The 22,500-nt window shown below is 34.3% G+C and overlaps 2 protein-coding genes across 4 annotated transcripts in view; one reads left to right on the top strand and one right to left on the bottom strand.

Annotated features, from left to right (window-relative positions):
* LOC137642764 (N-acetylgalactosaminyltransferase 6-like) overlaps positions 1–22,500 on the top strand; it is a 261,626-nt gene that overhangs the window by 204,647 nt on the left and 34,479 nt on the right. The window lies entirely within an intron of this gene.
* LOC137642330 (pentraxin fusion protein-like) lies at positions 2,770–12,020 on the bottom strand. The gene is made up of 4 exons (XM_068374824.1): positions 12,014–12,020; positions 10,783–10,924; positions 8,245–8,416; positions 2,770–3,284 (listed from the first exon to the last, which is right to left on the bottom strand). Exons 1-4 carry the CDS (start codon positions 12,018–12,020, stop codon positions 3,069–3,071), a joined length of 537 nt encoding a protein of 178 aa, XP_068230925.1. The 3' UTR covers positions 2,770–3,068.

Genomic DNA, 22,500 nt, shown 5'->3' with positions numbered 1-22,500 from the left:
CCAATTAAAAGTTATCTTTCACAGACCTATGCCAGGAGGACCAATTAAAAGTTATCTTTCACAGACCTTTGCCAGGAGGACCAATTAAAAGTTGTCTTTCACAGACCTATGCCAGGAGGACCAATTAAAAGTTATCTTTCACAGACCTATGCCAGGAGGACCAATTAAAAGTTATCTTTCACAGACCTATGCCAGGAGGACCAATTAAAAGTTATCTTTCACAGACCTATGCCAGAAGGACCAATTAAAAGTAATCTTTCACAGACCTATGCCAGGAGGACCAATTAAAAGTTGTCTTTCACAGACCTATGCCAGGAGGACCAATTAAAAGTTATCTTTCACAGACCTATGCCAGGAGGACCAATTAAAAGTTATCTTTCACAGACCTATGCCAGGAGGACCAATTAAAAGTTATATTTCACAGACCTATGCCAGGAGGACCAATTAAAAGTTATTTTTCACAGACCTATGCCAGGAGGACCAATTAAAAGTTGTCTTTCACAGACCTATGCCAGGAGGACCAATTAAAAGTTATCTTTCACAGACCTATGCCAGGAGGACCAATTAAAAGTTATCTTTCACAGACCTATGCCAGGAGGACCAATTAAAAGTTGTCTTTCACAGACCTTTGCCAGGAGGACCAATTAAAAGTTATCTTTCACAGACCTTTGCCAGGAGGATCAATTAAAAGTTGTCTTTCACAGACCTATGCCAGAAGGACCAATTAAAAGTAATCTTTCACAGACCTATGCCAGGAGGACCAATTAAAAGTTGTCTTTCACAGACCTTTGCCAGGAGGACCAATTAAAAGTTATCTTTCACAGACCTATGCCAGGAGGACCAATTAAAAGTTATCTTTCACAGACCTATGCCAGAAGGACCAATTAAAAGTAATCTTTCACAGACCTATGCCAGGAGGACCAATTAAAAGTTGTCTTTCACAGACCTATGCCAGGAGGACCAATTAAAAGTTATCTTTCACAGACCTATGCCAGGAGGACCAATTAAAAGTTGTCTTTCACAGACCTATGCCAGGAGGACCAATTAAAAGTTATCTTTCACAGACCTATGCCAGGAGGACCAATTAAAAGTTATCTTTCACAGACCTATGCCAGAAGGACCAATTAAAAGTAATCTTTCACAGACCTATGCCAGGAGGACCAATTAAAAGTTGTCTTTCACAGACCTATGCCAGGAGGACCAATTAAAAGTTGTCTCTCACAGACCTATGCCAGGAGGACCAATTAAAAGTTATCTTTCACAGACCTATGCCAGAAGGACCAATTAAAAGTAATCTTTCACAGACCTATGCCAGGAGGACTAATTAAAAGTTATCTTTCACAGACCTATGCCAGCAAGACCAATTAAAAGTTATCTTTTACAGGCCTAACCTGATTTTTTTTCTGTGGCCCGGCACGAAACATCTAGAGCAAAGTGTTCACCCAACACGTAATTCTTGGATAATTCAATGTTGCAGGTCCTTCATTTAGTCGGTGCATTTAAAGAAGTTATTCTACCAGTGATAGAGTCTGCCATAGAGTATCTTCATTGACTGATTGATTTTGAGTTTTCTGGCATCCTGAAATAGAAGATTTTCCAAGATAACTCAAGGACAAAAGACTAAGTAGGTTTAAACAAGAAGCGCAATATCCCATTAGTGTGCGTATATATATAAAAGATTTCTGAAAGTTTTCTTTAATGGACTGTGCATTAGAAGATGCTCGGCTAAAATTAAATTCTGCACACTATCCAAATATATAGAAGCTTTTTCAGGTCTAGAAGCCGAAGATTACTCTGAGTAATGTTATTATTAATTAAATGGTTGCTAGTTTCCTTTTCTGATTGGGCTAGTTTTCCCTGTTGGAGCCCTTGGGCTTATAGCATCTTGCAGTTCCAACTAGGGTTATATCCTAGCTTGTAGTAATAATCATCATCATCTCCTATGCCTGTTGACGCAAAGGACCCCGGTTCGATTTCGCCAGTCGTCTCTTTCTTGAGCTTTTAATTCAATACTTTTCTAATCATCATCCCCTACTTTGCGCTTCAAAGTCCTCAGCCATGTAGGTCTGGGTCTTCCATCTAACCTAGTGCCTTTTGGGGCCCACCTGAACGTTCGGTGAATTAATCTCTCTTGGGGAGTGTGACATTATGAAAAAACTCGCTATAAGGAAATATGAAGCTTCAGTGAGAAATTTCTAAAATTCTGATAGCATTTATTTCTTTAAGGTTTTCACCTATAATTTGAAACTTTCCCAATAGAATACTTAACTAAGTACAAATATTCCACAAATTTCAGTTTGAGTTGCCCTTACCTTTTTAAATTATTTCTGAATTTTATTAGTGGAAATTGAGATACTGGTTTTACAGGAGCATCTTCAGCGAGATCAGTTGTTGCCTTCGCTAAAATGCGGAGGGTATGGATTGACCCCTGTCATCGTTTATTTATTTGTGTGTGAGCAACTTTACACAAAAACTACTGTGCCGATTTTGACCAAACTTGGTAGTCATGTTGGGTATGATAAATATGTAACATTTTGCATAAAGTACATAACAGTACAAGTACGCAGCCGTACTTTGAAAATAATCACAATGTTAAGTAAAAGGCAAAAAAATTTTTTAGTTTATTTTTTGTTTGAGAACATTACGCAAAAACTACTGAACCAATTTCAACAAACCTTGGTGAACATATGGAGTATGACCCAAGGACAAATCCACTAGATTTTGAAGAAAATACATAGAAATACAATTATGCAGTGGAGTTAAGTGCAAAATAAGACTGCTTGGCGTGGCAAAGGGATGCTCTCTACTGAGTGCCCCTCTATTTTCAAAATGGAAAACCTCCTCATTATATGGATGTAGTGACAGTCCAGTTAAACTTGAAATTATTACAGTAATTCTTTACCTCTGAATCACATCAGAAACCACATTCATATAGATTAAAATCTATAATGAAAGTCACCCATTAAGAAAAATAAATGTTGAACAAAATGGTAGTAATAGACAAAAAAAAGGGGATACGAAACAGCATTTAAGGGAGAAGAGTTTTAAACGCAGTTGTACTTTTTATGTTAAATTTTCTTAACAGCATAAATCCTGACTTCCACCAGCTGAAGATGATCTGTGTCATTGCTAATCTTCTTAATGCCTAGGAATCTACCAGTAACACCTTTGAGATGTGAGCAGATGACGTGCCCCTGGCTAATGTCATAAGGACCCTTGTAGGTGGACATCAGAGTGTAGGAAGTCAGATCACCGTTTGAAGCCAGTTCTTGACCAATACGGATCTGGAAAATAATGAATTGCTTGATAATAATTATTTCACATGGCAAATAGATAACATTACAACTGCACAAAACTTCTGACAGATTTTCCTGCAACATCCTTCTTTCAAATGTAGAAACATGTATGAGCTACTTGTGCTGGAAATGATATGCACATTAACAGTTTCATATAAACCATAGTATAATTTCTACTCCAATCGGCTTTATGTGCCATTTACTCTCCGCAGAGATTCTGGGTGAAATAAGCCCCACCCCCTGATGACGTCATAGCCAATCAAGTTGTCTCATGATGACGTCATAGCAAATCAAGTTGTCTCCCGTATTAACAGAGGTCACAACACATCCCCTTAAAGTTATTATAAGTTTGGACAGTTTGAAATTTGTAGTGGGATGTATTATGACCGCTGCTAACGTGGAAGACAACGTGATTGGCTGTGAGGTTGCCCGGAATCTTTGCAGTGACTGTAGATATTAAGCCGCTAAGGTATAAGCTTCTCTTTCACTCCATCTACTAAGCTCTTTCTATGCCTTATGCTCCTCCTTCCTCTTAGTCATTTAAAAACATACACTGCTTTTGCGAAAACAATTTAACTCCAATCCTCCTGCATGGCTGAACATTCTACTTGCTCTCTCATCCATATTCTACCCTTCATTAACACTTTACAAGCTCTGTTCATCTACATTTCTCAATCTTCAATTCAATATGCTCAACTTGCACTATCCAGCCATTCCTTTTTTTTAGCTCTATCCTTTTTTTTATTCACTGTCAACATCAAGGCTTCTTTTTTCATACTAGTTAACTTATTAACAAACTCCATAGTCCTCTTCTCATCCATGTTTTTTTGTTAACACCCGCTACCTTTCTTTATTCGACTATTCTGTAACACAATACTTCCTTTTTTTTACTCCCAAATATCTAAATGAATCGCCTGCTTTGATTCTTCCACTGATCATAAAAAAATTCATTTTCTTCTAATTGGCTTCCATGATCCCTTATAACAATTCTCTTCATTGAAAATACATGATTTTTATCTAACTAGTCTGAAAATACATGCTTTCTATTTATGTAGTCTGAAGCTATATCACCTATCAGCTACCCTACACTCTATCCAAGACCATTTTCCTTATCCAGCCACTTTGCATCTAAATCCCCTATCCTTTAACTCCTCGTATTCATTAGCCACAAAGATATTGAATGACAATTAAAAACATACAGGATCATTATCGGAAACGTTCCTGCCTGGAGATCGCCAGACTTGGGTTCGAGTCTCGCTCAAGCTCGTTAGTTTCTTTAGTGTCTGCAACCTCGCCATCATTGTGAGCTAAAGAATGGGGTTGGGGGAGCCTATAGGTCTACCTGCTGAGTCATTAGCAGCCATTGCCTGGTCTTCCCTAGTATTTCAAACTTTTTAACTTAAATGAAAAACTGTGACAATCTTTGAGACTTCTGCAGGCCTTGCAAATTTTGCTGATGTAATATTCATCTGCCATTAGCTGCACCACGTGAAGAAATGCCAGACTTTTTTTGGAGTGGATGTGGGCAAAGAGACCCAAAAAGCACTGCGTACTTCAGGTAAGATTTCATTTTTTATTCATGTTGAATTACAAAATATATGGTGCGGAAAAGGCCGAGATTATGAATAGATAATACAAAAAAGATATTATTAAAAATATTTTTTTTTAAAGTAAATAACTTAACTATTTACAATTGCACTAACGATTACTTTGATTACAGAATGCAAAGATCAAAGACTAAAAAGACTATCAGTGCACAATATGTGCGAATCACTATGATGGTCGAAAGATAGTGAAAGAGTGATGGTCGACTTACCACACGTTGGTAGGCCTGTTCTGAAGCACATGCTAAGCCCAAGATCTACATATATATTTGGCTAAGCCTTTCTCTCCTCCCACGACAGCAGCGGTTCACTAATAGCTTTTTTAAACTCGTGTAGGCCTACATAACATATAGTTATTTTCCATTGACTCACCCTTTTCACACAATTCTCTTATTATAAATAACTGATACACAACACTTTACTTGCCAGTATTTCTCTCCTACCATTCCTTACATTATATTTCTCATTTTCCTGGGAGTTACTATCACACGTCTACCCTGGTGCATACAGTTTCATAAGATAAAGACATTGCGGTGCCGGTTTAGTATGTGGCCTACCTTTTTTTATACTGGTTTAGTATGTGGCCTACCTTTTGTATACTGGTTTAGTATGTGGCCTTCCTTTTTTATACTGGTTTAGTATGTGGCCTTCCTTTTTTATACTGGTTTAGTATGTGGCCTACCGTTTTTTATACTGGTTTAGTATGTGGCCTACCTTTTTTATACTGGTTTAGTATGTGGCCTGCCTTTTTTATACTGGTTTAGTATGTGGCCTACCTTTTTTTATACTGGTTTAGTAAGTGGCCTACCTTTTTTATACTGGTTTAGTATGTGGCCTACCTTTTTTTATACTGGTTTAGTATGTGGCCTACCTTTTTTATACTGGTTTAGTATGTGGCCTACCTTTTTTTATACTGGTTTAGTATGTGGCCTACCTTTTTTATACTGGTTTAGTATGTGGCCTACCGTTTTTTATACTGGTTTAGTATGTGGCCTACCTTTTTTATACTGGTTTAGTATGTGGCCTACCTTTTTTATACTGGTTTAGTATGTGGCCTGCCTTTTTTATACTGGTTTAGTATGTGGCCTACCTTTTTTTATACTGGTTTAGTAAGTGGCCTACCTTTTTTACACTGGTTTAGTATGTGGCCTACCTTTTTTTATACTGGTTTAGTATGTGGCCTACCTTTTTTATACTGGTTTAGTATGTGGCCTACCTTTTTTATACTGGTTTAGTATGTGGCCTACCATTTTTATACTGGTTTAGTATGTGGCCTACCTTTTTTTATACTGGTTTAGTTTGTGGCATTCCTTTTTTATACTGGTTTAGTATGTGGCCTACCTTTTTTATACTGGTTTAGTATGTGGCCTACCTTTCTTTATACTGGTTTAGTATGTGGCCTACCTTTTTTTATACTGGTTTATTATGTGGCCTACCTTTTTTATACTGGTTTAGTATGTGGCCTACCTTTTTTATACTGGTTTAGTATGTGGCCTACCTTTTTTATACTGGTTTAGTATGAGCCTTTCCTTTTTATACTGGTTTAGTATGTGGCCTACCTTTTTTTATACTGGTTTAGTATGTGGCCTACCTTTTTTATACTGGTTTAGTATGTGGCCTACCTTTTTTTTTACTGGTTTAGTATGTGGCCTACCTTTTTTTATACTGGTTTAGTATGGGGCCTACCTTTTTTTATACTGGTTTAGTATGTGGCCTACCTTTTTTATACTGGTTTAGTATGTGGCCTACCTTTTTTATACTGGTTTAGTATGTGGCCTTCCTTTTTTATACTGGTTTAGTATGTGGCCTTCCTTTTTTATACTGGTTTAGTATGTGGCCTTCCTTTTTTATACTGGTTTAGTATGTGGCCTTCCTTTTTTATACTGGTTTAGTATGTGGCCTACCGTTTTTTATACTGGTTTAGTATGTGGCCTACCTTTTTTATACTGGTTTAGTATGTGGCCTACCTTTTTTATACTGGTTTAGTATGTGGCCTACCTTTTTTTATACTGGTTTAGTATGTGGTCTACCTTTTCTTATACTGGTTTAGTATGTGGCCTACCTTTTTTATACTGGTTTAGTATGTGGCCTTCCTCTTTTATACGGGTTTAGTATGTGGCCTACCTTTTTTATACTGGTTTAGTATGTGGCCTACCTTTTTTATACTGGTTTAGTATGTGGCCTTCCTTTTTTATACTGGTTTAGTATGTGGCCTACCTTTTTTATACTGGTTTAGTATGTGGCCTACCTTTTTTATACTGGTTTAGTATGTGGCCTACCTTTTTTATACTGGTTTAGTATGAGGCCTTCCTTTTTTATACTGATTTAGTATGTGGCCTACCTTTTTTTATACTGGTTTAGTATGTGGCCTACCTTTTTTTATTCTGGTTTAGTATGTGGCCTACCTTTTTTTATACTGGTTTAGTATGTGGCCTACCTTTTTTATACTGGTTTAGTATGTGGCCTACCTTTTTTATACTGGTTTGGTATGTGGCCTACCTTTTTTATACTGGTTTAGTATGTGGCCTACCTGGCTTGTTAGGTTAGGTTAGATTAGGTAAGGTAAGGTTAGGTTAGGTTAGGCAACATACTAAAACATAGAATTTCGTAGGCCATATTCGAAAGGTAGGCCACACACTAAACCGGCACCGACATTGCTATTACTTTTTCTGCTTGGCCCTTTCCTTTATTCAGTCATTTCGAATAACAACGTAAAAGCACTTTCATTCCTTCACTGCATCGCCTTGTTTGTAAGTTCAACTCCTGGGGCCTTTCCATTCTTTTACCTTTTGACCGTTATCCTTAAACATCAACATCTATTCAGAAATTTACATCAACCCATATCATTCCTACGTCAATGTGATCGGTGTTGCTTTTAAACGCTACAGTCAACATTTTAACAATATATATATATATATATATATATATATATATATATATATATGTATGTATATATATATATATGTATATATATATACATATTTTATATATGTATGTGTATATATATATGTATATATGTATATATATATGTATATATGTATATATATATATATATATATATATATATATATATATATATATATGTGTGTGTGTGTATATATATATGTATATACGTATATATGTATATATGTGTATATATGTATGTATATATATGTATATATGTATATATATATATATGTGTGTGTGTGTGTTATACATATGTATGTATATATATTGTTGTGTATATATATATATATATATATATATAATATGTGTATATATATAGTGTGTTAAATTATGCACACTAAATAAAAATGATAAAAAGATAATCTTCATCTGTCAAGAAAAAATTCCTATTTGCTTACCTCAACATCATGAAGTCTTTCTTGACAACAATCTTGTCTGGTAAAAATCTGGACTTGATGAATAGTTCGCATCTCGGTGAGATCAACTATCCACCATGGTTGTGATATATTATTCGCAGAATGGTACATATCATTTACAAAAATGCCATTGACAGCTAACTCTTTCCTCCTACTACAGAAAAGAAAAAAAAACGAAAAGATAGAATTACCTGAATGCCTTGGAGATAATCACAAAACATGTTCTACTCATGTCAAATGAAAGCCCCAGCTCTATTGGTTTGCTTTTGTTTATTAGTATCTAAATAAAGTATATGGGGGTTATTCAGTGAGCCAAGGGATATATTAAATGATAAGTCAGCTAATATCACCTGTCAGTCAGTCATCAGTGGAAATCAGTTAAATCCATTTTCAGTATTTTTCTCAAGGGTTGGAAGAAATGTTTAATTTTGCTTGCTCTCGTTATTTGTATTTCTCCAAGATATTGCTCAATTGAAAACGTGTTTATAACCTTGGCTGAAGATACAAAATTTACTTAAGCAGAAAAATTATGAAAATATATATCACCTCCACCCTAAGCAAGTTTCAGTAAGTCATGAAATTTTGTAAGACTGCAAATTAAAATCTGACCAATAATTCAGTGTCTCTAGTTACAGAAGGGAAGCATGTAAAGATAAGTCCGTTACTTGAACATGATATTTCCTTGGCATCAACTTTAACTTGTAGGATTTTTTTAATCATTCCAGTGCAGTTACCAGACCACCCTGGTGTTAACCCGTCGAACTACGTAACCAAGAACAACAATATTGGGTGATCCTTGCATTCTTTATATCCTCAGCACTCCAAGTTATGTTAAAACCCATATAAAGCCATATATCCAGATGTGCCTTGCTGGTGGCTTAAAGTGACAAGTAGGGCTGTTATGTATTTCAATTTTGTTAGTGAAAAGGTGCTATGGGTAAGGAAGTGGTTTTGATCAGACGGTTTTCTCCTTTAAATCTCTTTGTGTTATTGATTCAATTTGCTTATGCTTTCCATGATTTCAATTTAATTTCATTTTCTTTGTTATTATTCACATCTCTCTGTCTCGTTATTATCAATAAGATAAATGTTTTGATAGATATTTAAACTCGGTCCAAGTATTAATTATGCATATGTTTTGATTATATGAAATCTATTATTTAATATTCATCTATTAAGATTAAGGAAATTTCAGTTCACGTTTGAATACAAAATTAATTAACTTGAGATAAATATGAAATCAGTTAGAAGGTAAATCAATGAAAATGGACATTACCTTACAAATACAGAAATATTGATGGTTAGGGATTTTTATGGCAATGAATTCAAAGTAATGGAAACACTGAAGAAAATAGACATAAGTACATATAAGAAATATGTAGGTCACTTAAAGTAGTTCAAATAAATCTCGAACAACTGGCAGTCAATATAGTTAAGTTGGATCCTGCACAAGACTTATTGGTTTGCATAATCATGACGATTATGTGGCAACATACAACAAAGAAAAAAAAATTTTTCAGTGATAAATCCAGGAATTCGTCTAAATGAAAAAAACTAGTCTACTCTAAGAACAGTCCTGGTCCGACTAATCATAGTCGGAGGTCAGCTAATTCAAATTCATCAAGAGGATATATGTATATGAAAGACCTCGTATGATGTAAATCCTTACTTTCAAAGACAGCTTTTATCGGCTAAAATGTACAGTTGGCCACAAGAAATCCTGGCACACCTCGCTCAGGAGTGGTGAGTGCAAGTAATTTTGGGTTGAATGTAGTTCGGACAAGAGTAAACTTTCATATTGTCAAATCAATTTGATTTATGTGGAAGTTGTTGTTTATTTTGGTTTGAAATACGATAGTGTGAAGCTAGTTTTACGATTTAAGCAATATGATATAGTGTTGTGGAACCTGTTAGGAAGCAGACTCGGGGTTGAAACTTAGCCAAGGCTCTTCCACATAAGTGGCAAATGCAGGGCAAGCACTTTGATTTGCCCATAATTCTTTCGCTTTGAAACAGTGTTACCGATCAAACAATCCAAGGCTGACAGTAGGCACTGCCAGGCGACCGTATGACTTGGGCCAGACGCCAGGCAGAAAGCCATAGAGCACTCAAAGCGGTGTCGTACAACATTCGGGCGCCCATCCAGTGCCTGAACAACGGGCACAGGTATGGGCACTAAGATCGTTTGCCCGTTGTTTCCTCGTCTGTGACGTCATCTACACTCGGGATCGTCACCCATGTAACAAAATTGGTAACAGTTTCTGCCCGCCGTGCATTTGGCTTTCATGTGGATAGGCCTTAAAGGTAAGCTAAGAATACGACAATCCAAGGGTCCTAGATTAGGTTAAGTGGGGAACTTTAAGTTGGGTTATGTTCTTGTGTATGTTTCCCTTTGAAAGTGTGGTTTTTCGGTCATAACTTTTGAAATTTTACACTCGGTTTGTCCATCAAACTACGAAAGCTTCGTAATTTGTATTCTAAGATTATAATGGTTTGCTTGTCATACAAACAAATACTTACGTTCCAAAATGGTTGACGGCATAAGTTGGTTTGGAGAGAGCAATTTCTTCAAGCTTCTCGACTGGGGGTGTAAGATAGATAGTAAATAAAATGCTGTTAGCATGAGGTCCTTCGCCAGCGCCATAGATTTTACAAACCCCTCCTGTTGAACAAAAGAAAATATGATGAAATTATTCGACTAAATCCATCACGCTTTGTACGATCAGAGACTTCTTGCCATTTATTTAAAATTGAGCATTTATGATAACATTATGAAACTTAATATATAGTAAACTTTAAACACACTTAACCAAGATTTTTTCAGATAGAAATCTTTCAAAATATGATTGAGAAAAACAGGAAAAGTACTCTAAAATGCAAAGTGGACTGAATCATTGGGTCCTTTGACTGGCCAGACAGTACTACATTGGATCCTTCTCTCTAGTTACGGCTAATTTTCCCATTGTTTACACATGCACCGAATAGTCAGGCCTATTCTTTACATGTTCTCCTCTGTCCTCATACACCTGACAACACTGAGATTACCAAACAGTTCTTCGCTTAGGGGGTTAACTACTGCACTGTAATTAGTGAGTGGGTAGTTTCCTCTTGGTAAGGGTAGGGACTCTTCAGCTATAGTAAGCAGCTCTTCTAGGAGACGGTCACTCCAAAATCAAACCATTCTTCTCTAGTCTTGGGCAGCGCCACAGCCTTTGTACCAAGGCCTTTCACTGTCTTGGGGTAGAGTTCTCTTGCTTGATGGTACACTCAAACCCCCCATTCTATGTTATTTCTCTTCCTCTTGTTTTTTGAAGTTTTATTGGTTTATATATGAAAGAATCATTTCAACGTTGTAACTGTTCTTAAACTATTTTATTTTGATTGTTAATTAATTCATTTGTAGTTTGTTTATTTCCTTATTTCCTTTCCTCACTTGGCTATTTTCCCCGTTGGAGCCCTTGGGCTTACAGCCTCTTGCTTTTCCAACTAGGGTTGTAGCTTAGCAAATAATAATAATAATAATAATAATAATAATAATAATAATAATTCTATACAGTTAGCCCTTTGAAGAAAAGGAAATATTACACTTTAGTAACGCTGAAAAATACAGTTTTAAACTTGAAGTTTTAAACTTGAATTTTCAAGAATATCTTTAAAATAAGGAGAGTTTTAGAAATGACATTTGATAATCTTTATCACATGATAACTTCAACCAAATAACAAAAAAAAAAAAAAAAAGTACTTGACAAACCTGACATATTTTTTTACAAATAGAAAATACATTCAAGATATAAAAAAACAATAATTGTCATGTGGAGCTTCGTAATAAATGAGATTACTTTACTTCGGATAAGTGATGTTGAAAAATATATAGTGTATTTTCTAAAGAATGCTAATGAGAAGTTATGCTCAACTTTATACATGAAAAAACTTTGAAGAGGAAACATGCAAGAAAAACATTAAGAGCCATAACTAAAATGTTCATTCCTTTATTATTATTATTATTATTATTATTATTATTATTATTATTATTATTATTACTTGCTAAGCTACAACCCTAGTTGGATAAGCAAAATGCTATAAGCCCAGGAACCCCAACAGGGAAAATAGCCCAGTGAGGAATGGAAACAAGGAAGAATAAAATATTTTAAGCACAGTGACATTAAAATAAATATTTTCTATATAAGCTATAAAAACTTTAACAAAACAACAGGAAGAGAAATTAGATAGAATAGTGTGCCCGAGTGTACTCTCAAGCAAGAGAGATCCAACCCAAGAGACAGTGGAAGACCATGGTACAGAGGCTATGAAAAGAAAACGTAGGAATGAACTAACATATGATAAAAATAATCTACAAGAAAATAATACAATAGAAACAACTTTATGGGAATAAGTGATAAATGAAAATTGTTTTCAAAAGTACTTAACTTCATATGAGAAGGCGACTCCCTTCTGCGAGTTTGAATGAGCTGCACAGATGATACTTGATGCGAATTGAAACTCATGGGCAGAGAAGGGCATGGGAGGTTCTTCTAGGATTGCCACAGCACTGGTGGGTATGGGCACTTGCCCAATTCCGATGCATTTGGTTGGGTAATCCTGAGGTAACATCACCAGCGCTTCAATTAAAATGACCAAACAAACAAGGAATAGAATCGTTTGGAGAATGTTTGTGACTTTCACGCTCATGATTGACTTTTGCGAAACCTGAAAAAAGATATCGAGTTTATTTATTAAACTGTTGCTTACTAAATAACAAACACACTTAAGATATGTCCATCATTTTTACACCTTAATGAATGTTATGACCTGTCACAATTTTTTAAATACAATTTTTTTTTTTTTTTTTTTTTTTTTTTTTGCAAATTATCTTCTATAGGGGGATTTTTCCCTATTCGTGTGGGGTAACACGGTTTCCTTCTTCTTATGACAAATGAAAAGTTTGACAACATTCCGACCTTTATTTCTCATTTTCAAATTGCCTTTTTTTTATAAATTTCGAATTTGTTGTCTTTGTTTTTGTGTTGTTTCTCAACAAAAGGTAGCATTGCATCCTATGTCTCAAATTTAAGACATTTGAGGTCGTTTTTGCTTCTTTAATTTATTTATTATACTAATTTCTCCCATTTATCGTAGATTCTCCTTCTCCCTTGTACAGCAGCAACCCATCTCGTCTAAATTTCGTTATAAAACTATCTTCATGCCAATAAAATTTCCTTTATTCATTTATGGAATATTTTTCTTGCAAAAATTCGTTCATAAATCAACCCTAACTGTTAGGAATTTCAACTATAAGTATATTCTAACTACAAAGACTTGTGACGTGCTTCCACTGTCTTAGGGTAGAGTTCTCTTGCTTGAGGGTACACTCGGGCACAATATTCTATCTTATTTTTATTCTATAGTTTATATATAAAAGTTTTATTTTGATATTATTATTCTTAAACTTATAGTATATTTCTTATTTCCTTTCCTCGCTGAATTTTTTTCAGTCTTGGGGCCCATGGGCTTATAGCATCCTGCTTTTCCATCTAAGGTCGTAGCTTAGCAATTATTATTATAATAATAATATTACCTGAAGCATTGTAGGTCAAGTTACCTAAGAATATAGCAGGTCTTTGTGAAATTGCCATATCCTTCGATCTACCGCTCTTTTCCTTGAATAACAATAGACAATCTTAAGAAAATATGTCAACAGCTAAATTCTCAAAGACTCAAATCTGTGTCCATTGTGAATATACCAGAAAATAAGTCATTTGTCCCATGAGAGCTTGGATATAGAACCTGAATACATATGGTATACGATTCTATTTGTTTAGGTTGTCCATGCAAGCTGTAGGGGACAGTAATTATAATAATTAAGTTATACGAGTCCATATAAATATAGCTAATGTTGAGTGCAAATCTCTCTCTCTCTCTCTCTCTCTCTCTCTCTCTCTCTCTCTCTCTCTCTCTCTCTCTCTCTCTCCACATTAAGTTGACCTCTTGAAGTGTAGCATTCAATTTCTATGGGTGTGTTCATGCATCAGTGTATACACCTGAATCATTTATTACCAATCACAGCTGAATCTGAACATATTAAGGAAGTAATCTATTAAAAGAATGGAGTCTATTTAGAAAAGTGGCAATTCTAAAAACTACAATAAGATATTCATTTCAGATCGATAGAGCATAAGTTACTCTATAATCAATTAGTACGGGTTACTAATCAAACTGAGAGAGTCAGTGGCAGGCTGCATTAATGGTATTGTGTATTGTACAAAAAAAAATAGATATTTTAGAAATATATTACAATTATTCAAAATTAACTCCATTATTATACCAAAGGATTCTTGGTTAATGGGAATAATGAAGGAGTCTTCTTCTTGTTCTTCTTCTCAGCTTTATTCCTATTCTTCTTCTTCTTCTTCTTCCCAGCTTTATTCCCATTCTTCTTCATTTTCTTCTTCTTCTTCTTCTTCTTCTTCTTCCCAGCTTTATTCCTATTCTTCTTCATTTTCTTCTTCTTCTTCTTCCCAGCTTTATTCTTATTCTTCTTCTTCCTAGCTTTATTCTTCTTCTTCTTCCCAGCTCTATTTCTATTCTTCTTCTTCTTCCCAGCTTTATTCCTATTCTTCTTCTTCTTCCCAGCTCTATTTCTATTCTTCATCTTCTTCCCAGCTTTATTTCTATTCTTCTTCTTCTTCCCAGCTTTATCCCTATTCGGGGTATCCTTCAAGAATCTTTTTTTTCCATCTACTTCTTTCCTGTATCATTTCCTCTCTTACTCCATTCTCCCTCATGCCATCTCTAATGCAGTTCTCCTATTAGCCCGTCACCACCTTGGTCTGTTTTAATCTTCCTCTTCTTAATGCCAATACAGTAAAATGTTACAAATTTATTTTTCAATTATGGAATATTTTTCTTGAAAAAAAAAACAAAATAAATCTGTTCATAAGTTCACTTTCTCTGTTAGGAATTTCAGCTCTAAACTATAGTTCTGCTACAAGGAGAGGCAGTAATTCATCTTCCTACTATACAAAAACTTTATAGTTTAGCATGACAATATGTACAATATATTGGGGCTAGAAATATAACTTAGAAAGTTTTTTTTTAGGAGCCCCATTGGGTTCCCAAAAGTTCTGAATACGTCCGAGTTTCACTTAGAATAATGACTTATCCTCGACACAACAAGATTTTCTTTATCCTCGAAATGTTGAGGGAAGGAGTTATTAACAGGCGATACTTATATTTCCTTTAGAATGCAAGAATATCTTTGGTCACATTTATATATTTCAATATCGATAGGATATTTTTATCATCAGACAAAGCGTTTTTATCATACAATAACATAATCAAAATCAGTCTACCATCCCACTTTAGAGCTCAATAATATGTAATATACAATATATAATACAAGATATAATATATATATATATATATATATATATATATATATATATATATATATAGTATATGTATATGCATATATATGTATATGTATATGTATATATAGATATATATATATACATATATATATATATACATATTATATATATGTATATATATGTGTATGTATATGTATATATATGGGTATATACATATATGTATATATATATATATATATATATATATATATATATATATACATATATATATATATATATATATATATGTATGTATGTATATATACATATATATACATATATATATACATATATTTACATATATATATACATATATTTATATATATATATACATATATATACATATATATACATATATATAAATGTGTATATGTATATAAATAAATGTATATATATATATATATATATATATATATATATATATATATATATATATAATATATATATATACTGTATATATATGTATGTGTATATATGTATGTATATATATGTATATACATATATATATATATATATATATATATATATATATATATATATATATATATATGTTTGAGTGTATGTTTATCCATGGATGTGAAAGACCTATGACGTTGTCCTCGTGAGAGCAACTAGGGAACTATCAGAATGTCTCCGGGAGCACTTCCTAGGAATCCAAGTCCACAGCTACAACATCGTGAGTATATTATTATCATTATTACTTGCAAAGCTACACCCCTAGTTGGAAAAGCAGGATGCTATAAATAACCAAGTGAAGAAAGGAAACGAGGAAAAATAAAATATTCTAAGAACAGTAACAGCATTAAGACAAGTATTTCCTATAAAGACTGTAGAAACTTTAACAAAACAACAGAAGAGAAATTAGAGAGTAGTGTGCCCGAGTGTAGCCCTTGAACAGTGGCAACAGAGAAGACATACAACCACGGAGTGGCCCATTATTGTAGGGAGAAATGAGACAGTCCAGCGAAGAATGTGTAATTAGAAAGGTTTTGTGAAACGCTAAAATAGTGTGCAAAGCATGAAATGTAACTTGAGTGATAGAAATTCGGAGTGTAGGGTTGGTGATAGTTAACTTTTAGTGTATAAGTGTGTTCAATGTTCACTGTTGTGAGCAATCCAGAGTTCAAAAGAAAAGTTTTGTGTTCGTTCTACGATAAAAATGGTGACAACGGATAAAGTTCCACTATTTAATTCAGAAAAGATGAGAAATAGATGCTTGGCAAGAAGTGGCTGTCTGTCAAGAAGGATCAGCAGGGTATTGTGTGGCTGAGGATTTCAATTTGAGGAAGACAATATTTGATAATCTTACAGTAGGTCAGATGAATTGTCTCTTAAGTGCTTTTATAACCGAAGATGTTTTTAAAAAAGTTTTTCATTTTCTATCTTCAAGTTTTTTTTTTAAGGAAGAGATTTTAAGAAAGTTTTTTTTTTTTTTTACTTATTTGTCTTAATCCGACAGAAAGAGTTAATTTTATGTGCTATTATCATTGCTATCCAGACGGCAAACCTAAAAAAAAATTGGAAACGATATATTTATTTCCCAACTCCGTAGATAGAGTTTTCTATGGTACTAATTCAGTTAACCTACAAAAAAAATTGCATTGAACATTTAATCTCTAAATAGACAATCTAAGAAACGTAAAAAGAGAAAGTCAACAAATTACCTGGTCCTGAATTTCCGGTATAGTCTTTCTGCCTTAGTGATACTGCTCTTTGTAAGGCACCTCTGCTACTGGTTACTGCCACGGTATCACTAAACTCAGACCAACGCTTACTCTAATGGTTTCCCAAAGTGGGAGGAACCAGGCCGTGGATTAATATTGGGAAGCGGTGGGGCAAAATATGTGATTGGGGCTACAGAGTAGCATTAATTTTAGGCAATTAAGAGTTTACTTTTTAACTTTTTACAAAATTTTAGTAACAAAACATATGTCATAAACACTAAGGCTAAGAAACTCCTATGAAGTTTAAAGATGATAAAATTGACATTAGATTTATAAATAAATTCTTAACTGTTAAATGGTTCCATGCGTTTCAAGGGGGAGGAACCACAACAACTACATCCCCGCCTACCCGAAAATGTTTGGGCAAACCAAAGCTCATTTATCGCATATAAATCTATTTGTTTACGCTTCACCTAGGGAACAGTGTCATATGGTCATTTAGTGCAAATAAATCGGTAATTGTCACAGTTCATGTCTATAGCCCTCCACCAGTTGGAATACTTTCTCTTATCAATATTTCTCATTATTTCTGTCACGACAATAGTTGTTAGGGACATTACTGCTGGATCTAGAAAAAAAAAAAAACAGCTTCGCTTCCATTCGAACGAATTGCATTTCCTACAAATCTGTGACGCTATTCAACTAGCCGTATACATAGCACGTATTACAACAAGATATTACCATAATTTTTACTAGTTAAGCTACAACCCTAGTTGGATAAGCAGGATGATATAAGCCCAAGGGCTTCAACAAGAAAAAATAGCCCAGAGAGGAAAGGAAATACAGTTAATAAGCTACAAGAATAGTAATGAACAATTAAAAAAATGGGAACAATAACAACATTAAAATAGAGCTTTCATAATGTATAAACTGTAAAAAGAGACTTGTCAGCCCGTTCAACACAAAAACACTTTTTTTTCTTAGGTCAGTTTTAAATGCGAGTTATTCATGTTTTTGGTTGCTTCTTTATAATAATTGAAAATTATTTTCTCGCAGGGCCGTCGAAGGTTGTGTACAAGTAATGATATAGGTTGTAAACTATTGGTTTTGTTATGATATTCATTTCATTAGTGTTTTGAGGTATTGAATCTGAATGTACAAATTGATTGTTGACACCACTTTTCATATGCATTCAAAATATAGTACTCTCAGCAGATTGTCATCATGGAGACACCAGCTTATTATTATTATTATTATTATTATTATTATTATTATTATTAAGCTACAACCCTAGTCGAAAAAGCAGGATGATCTATTCCTAAGGGCTCCAACAGGGAAAAATAGCCCAATGAGGAAAGGAAGTAAAAAAAATAAATCTGCAAGAAAAGTAACAAACAAAATTAAACACTTTAAGAGCAGTAACAGCAGATTAACTATCAATTTTGCTTTCTGCCTAAATCATTGATACAACATTTCTTTGCAAACTGGCATGTCAGTATGTGTGGATTCCGCGGCGTCTCGGAGGCACTGGAATAATTGACGAATTGATAGTTTGTCGCTATACTGCTTTTGTAACTTCAAGTAGGCCAATCACTTATTAATTGGCAAAAAAACCAAGTACAGTATGTTGCCAATGAGGAGTTAGTAACTATGATCGAACTATGTTCGTAAGAAAGTTGGCAGTTTGAAGGTAAAACATTTATAAATCAGAACAAGTGTTTTTTTTTTTTTGTTTTTTTTTTCTCAAAACCATTATAGTGGGAAAGCAGTGCAGAAGTCAGTTCCTAGAGTAATTCGGGACATTACAAAAAGTGGGATAAACCATTTCATGACTGTTTGCAATATCATAGAGAACTTCTCACAGCTTTGGTTCATTAGGTAAGCTACTATGCATTTCTGGCCAAAATAATAGTGTGTTTTTCTTAAATATCTCCCATACTAATTGCTTGATCAGAATGGTACTTTGACAGAGCGCTATATACTTACTTTTACGGGTTTATTTCTCGCCCTCCATCAGACACTAAAGGTCTGTTCAGGCGGGCCTTGGTGTGTGAAAAAATAATTTCTTCCCAGTTAATATTTTGCTCTGTATCGTTATCAGTTATTTCGCTAGCATTTGTATTCAGGCTTAATAGTTTTCAGGTCACTATTATAACACTTTATAAAAAGATAAGTCTTCAGGTTTTTCTTGAAAGCTGCCACATTATTGCTATTCTTGACATCGAGTGGAAGGTTGTTGAAGAGTCTCGGTGCAGCATAACTGAACGTTCTTCCTCCTCTTGCATGATTCACACTAATTTCAAATAGTCTATGTGGGTCATCAGCATGTCTAACTCTTACAGCGGCGCTGGTAGCTTCAGGGTAGGGGACCAAGCAATCGCGAAGATATTTAGGCTTATCACTTGTAAGTGCTTTGTGAGTCAACAAGCAAATTTTAAATTCAATTCTAGCCTTAACAGGTAACCAATGTAGATCGATCAATGCAGGAGTTATTCTCTCCCTTAGTTTAATGCCTTTTATCAGTCTAGCCGCCCGGTTTTGCACATTTTGAAGCTTTCTTAGTAGTGTATTGGGCAATTTGTAGTACAGAGAATTGCAATAATCAAGCCTTGATATTACATGGCTCATCACTAAAATTTTTGTACTGCCCTCTGTTAAATATTTTCTAATAAATGCTATGTTTCTCAGGTGATAGTTACACACTTTCACTGTGTTCACAATTTGGTCCCTCATTGACAAATTACAATCTATCAGTACACCCAAATTTTTAACAACAGGCACAATCCCAACATCAGCATCACCAATTTTTATACTTTGAATTAAATGGTAATTCTTCAAAGCCACCTTTGTGCCAAAGAACATACATTCTGTTTTATCATCATTTAATTTGAGCTTTTTCCTCCGCATCCATGTTTTTATTTCAGTCATTATCTCATCAATTTTCTTCTCTGTATCTTGTGTTGTTGAAATTGAGAGGTAAAACTGAGTATCATCTCCATATAGTTTAAAACCCACTTTTTGTTTTTTCAAGATGTGTGATAGCTCGATAGTATATATGTTAAACAAGATAGGGCCCAGAACACTACCCTGTGGTACACCCTTCATAAGAATTCTCTCATTGGATCGGTTTCCAGAAACTTCTACAATAGTCTTCCTGTTCACTAAGTAACTTCGCAAAAATTTCAGTGCTTCCTCAGTCACTCCAATAGACTTAAGTCGTCAAGTAAGTACTCGTGCAAAACAGTGTCAAAAGCAGCACTAAGATCTAACATAATCAAAATTCCACACTTTCCCTCATCAAGAAGACCTATCATATCATTCATTATTGAGCATAAGGTAGTTTCTGTAGAATGATTAGCTCTGTAGGCCGATTGATTTTCCGGGAATACCTCTAACTCATCAATATGCGCCCATAATTGCTCACTTATGACTTTTTCAATAAGCTTTGATATGTAGGATAAACTTGAAATGGGCCTATATGAATTTAGCTCGTTTACATCACCTTTTCCTTTGTAAATTGGTTTGATCAACGCAGTTTTTCACAGCTAGGAAAACAGGATTGTGATATACTTAGGTTAATTATGTTCAGGTAAATATTATATACAACTTGCTTGTTTGGAGCTTCACTTATTGAACTGTTTGGGAAAGGGTCGTTTCCACAATATGTATTCTTCATCTCTCTCATAACCTTTAACAAGTCGCACATATTTATTTCCTTAAATTTTATTAACTTCTTTCCCTCCTTCACTGGCATAGCTGGCTGTCCTTCCAAGTGATTTTGGGGGAAACCTCTATAGATTTTATCAATTTTTTCATTTTAGAATATAGCAAAGCTCTCTGCACAAACATTGTCAGGCAAGACATATTTTTTCTTTAATCCCATCAAATCATCAAGGTTTTTGTGAAAGTCCTTCATGTTATTGTTTTTTTTACATTCGCCGTTGTAGAATTTTCTTTTTGTTTTTTCTAACAGGATGTTATAGTAATTTCTGGCCTTATTATATAGATTTCTGGCTTGTGAGGATTTGGCTCTTTTCCATCTACCTTCCATCTTACGTCTGTGTCTTTTTGCCTTTAATAGCTCACTATTATACCATCTAACATTTTCGCGTACAACTATTTGTTTGTTCTTTATGGGACACATGGTATCGTACATTTTTCCAAAATTGTCGTTGTATTTCTTGGTATAACACCCAACACATTCTCTGTCTACTGTCTACCATATGTTCACATTGTGTGTTCACACAAGACATTTGCGCTACACTAGCTTCAATAAAATTCTCAGCATCAAAATTTTCCCGTTCCCTATATGTGATCCATTTTTTCAATACTCTGGTGCAATTTATATTAACATCAAAAGTGATGAGTTTGTGTTTTTGAGATCTCAAAGTCTGGTTCCACTTCAAAGTTTTTTATTAGGTCTGAGTCTTTTCCACATATGACCAAGTCGAGTGTATGACCGCCTACTGACGTTGATACCAAAACACTGTTTATTAAATTAAACATCTCAAATACTTCCTTGAGTTCTTTGGCCATATTATCATTTTCATCATCTACCCAACAATTAAAGTCACCACCAATTAATGTATTTTTAATATCGTCCACCACACCCACAAGAATACTAAATTCTTCAATGAATTTCCTCATGTTACTCCCTGGTGGTCTATATAATGATATTATATTCAATACCTTATTGTTTCTTGTCAGTTTTAAACAGATATATTCAAACGTTTCAAATACTATTTCATTCATGATAGAAACCCTAGAGAAGGTTTTCGACACAAAGACACCCACTCCTCCTCCAGTTTTGTCCTTTCTTGGTACGTGGTAGAAATCGTGAGTACACGGCGTCATCTCCTGAATCTTTGAGTTATCACTAATATTTCCCTGCAACCAAGTTTCCGTTAATAAGCATAAATCTAATTCCATTTCGTTAATAAGATTTTCCCATTTCGTTAATAAGATTTCTAATCTTTATGGTTTTATTCCCCACCGATTGAATATTTATCAGACCTCACTTAACCAATGGGCTAGACTCCATGATCGGTTCTATTTTTTATCCTGGTAAGCTCCTCCTTGTATACTTTACAGTTATCATCATATGTCTTATGATTCGTATCATTGTAATTCCTCACTGTGCAGTTATGACACTTTAACGTATTTACAGT

The sequence above is a fragment of the Palaemon carinicauda genome, chromosome 6, assembly GCF_036898095.1.
Source record: "Palaemon carinicauda isolate YSFRI2023 chromosome 6, ASM3689809v2, whole genome shotgun sequence".
Classification (NCBI taxonomy): domain Eukaryota; kingdom Metazoa; phylum Arthropoda; class Malacostraca; order Decapoda; family Palaemonidae; genus Palaemon; species Palaemon carinicauda.
This window is presented reverse-complemented; position numbering and strand designations above follow the sequence as displayed.

Bases quoted from the DNA above. Each gene is read 5' to 3' on its own strand.
- LOC137642330 (XM_068374824.1), bottom strand. The intron at 8,417-10,782 runs GTAAGTATTTGT...TCTTTTCTGTAG, and splicing joins GCCGTCAACCATTTTGGAAC to TAGGAGGAAAGAGTTAGCTG. The intron at 3,285-8,244 runs GTAAGCAAATAG...ATTATTTTCCAG, and splicing joins AAAGACTTCATGATGTTGAG to ATCCGTATTGGTCAAGAACT.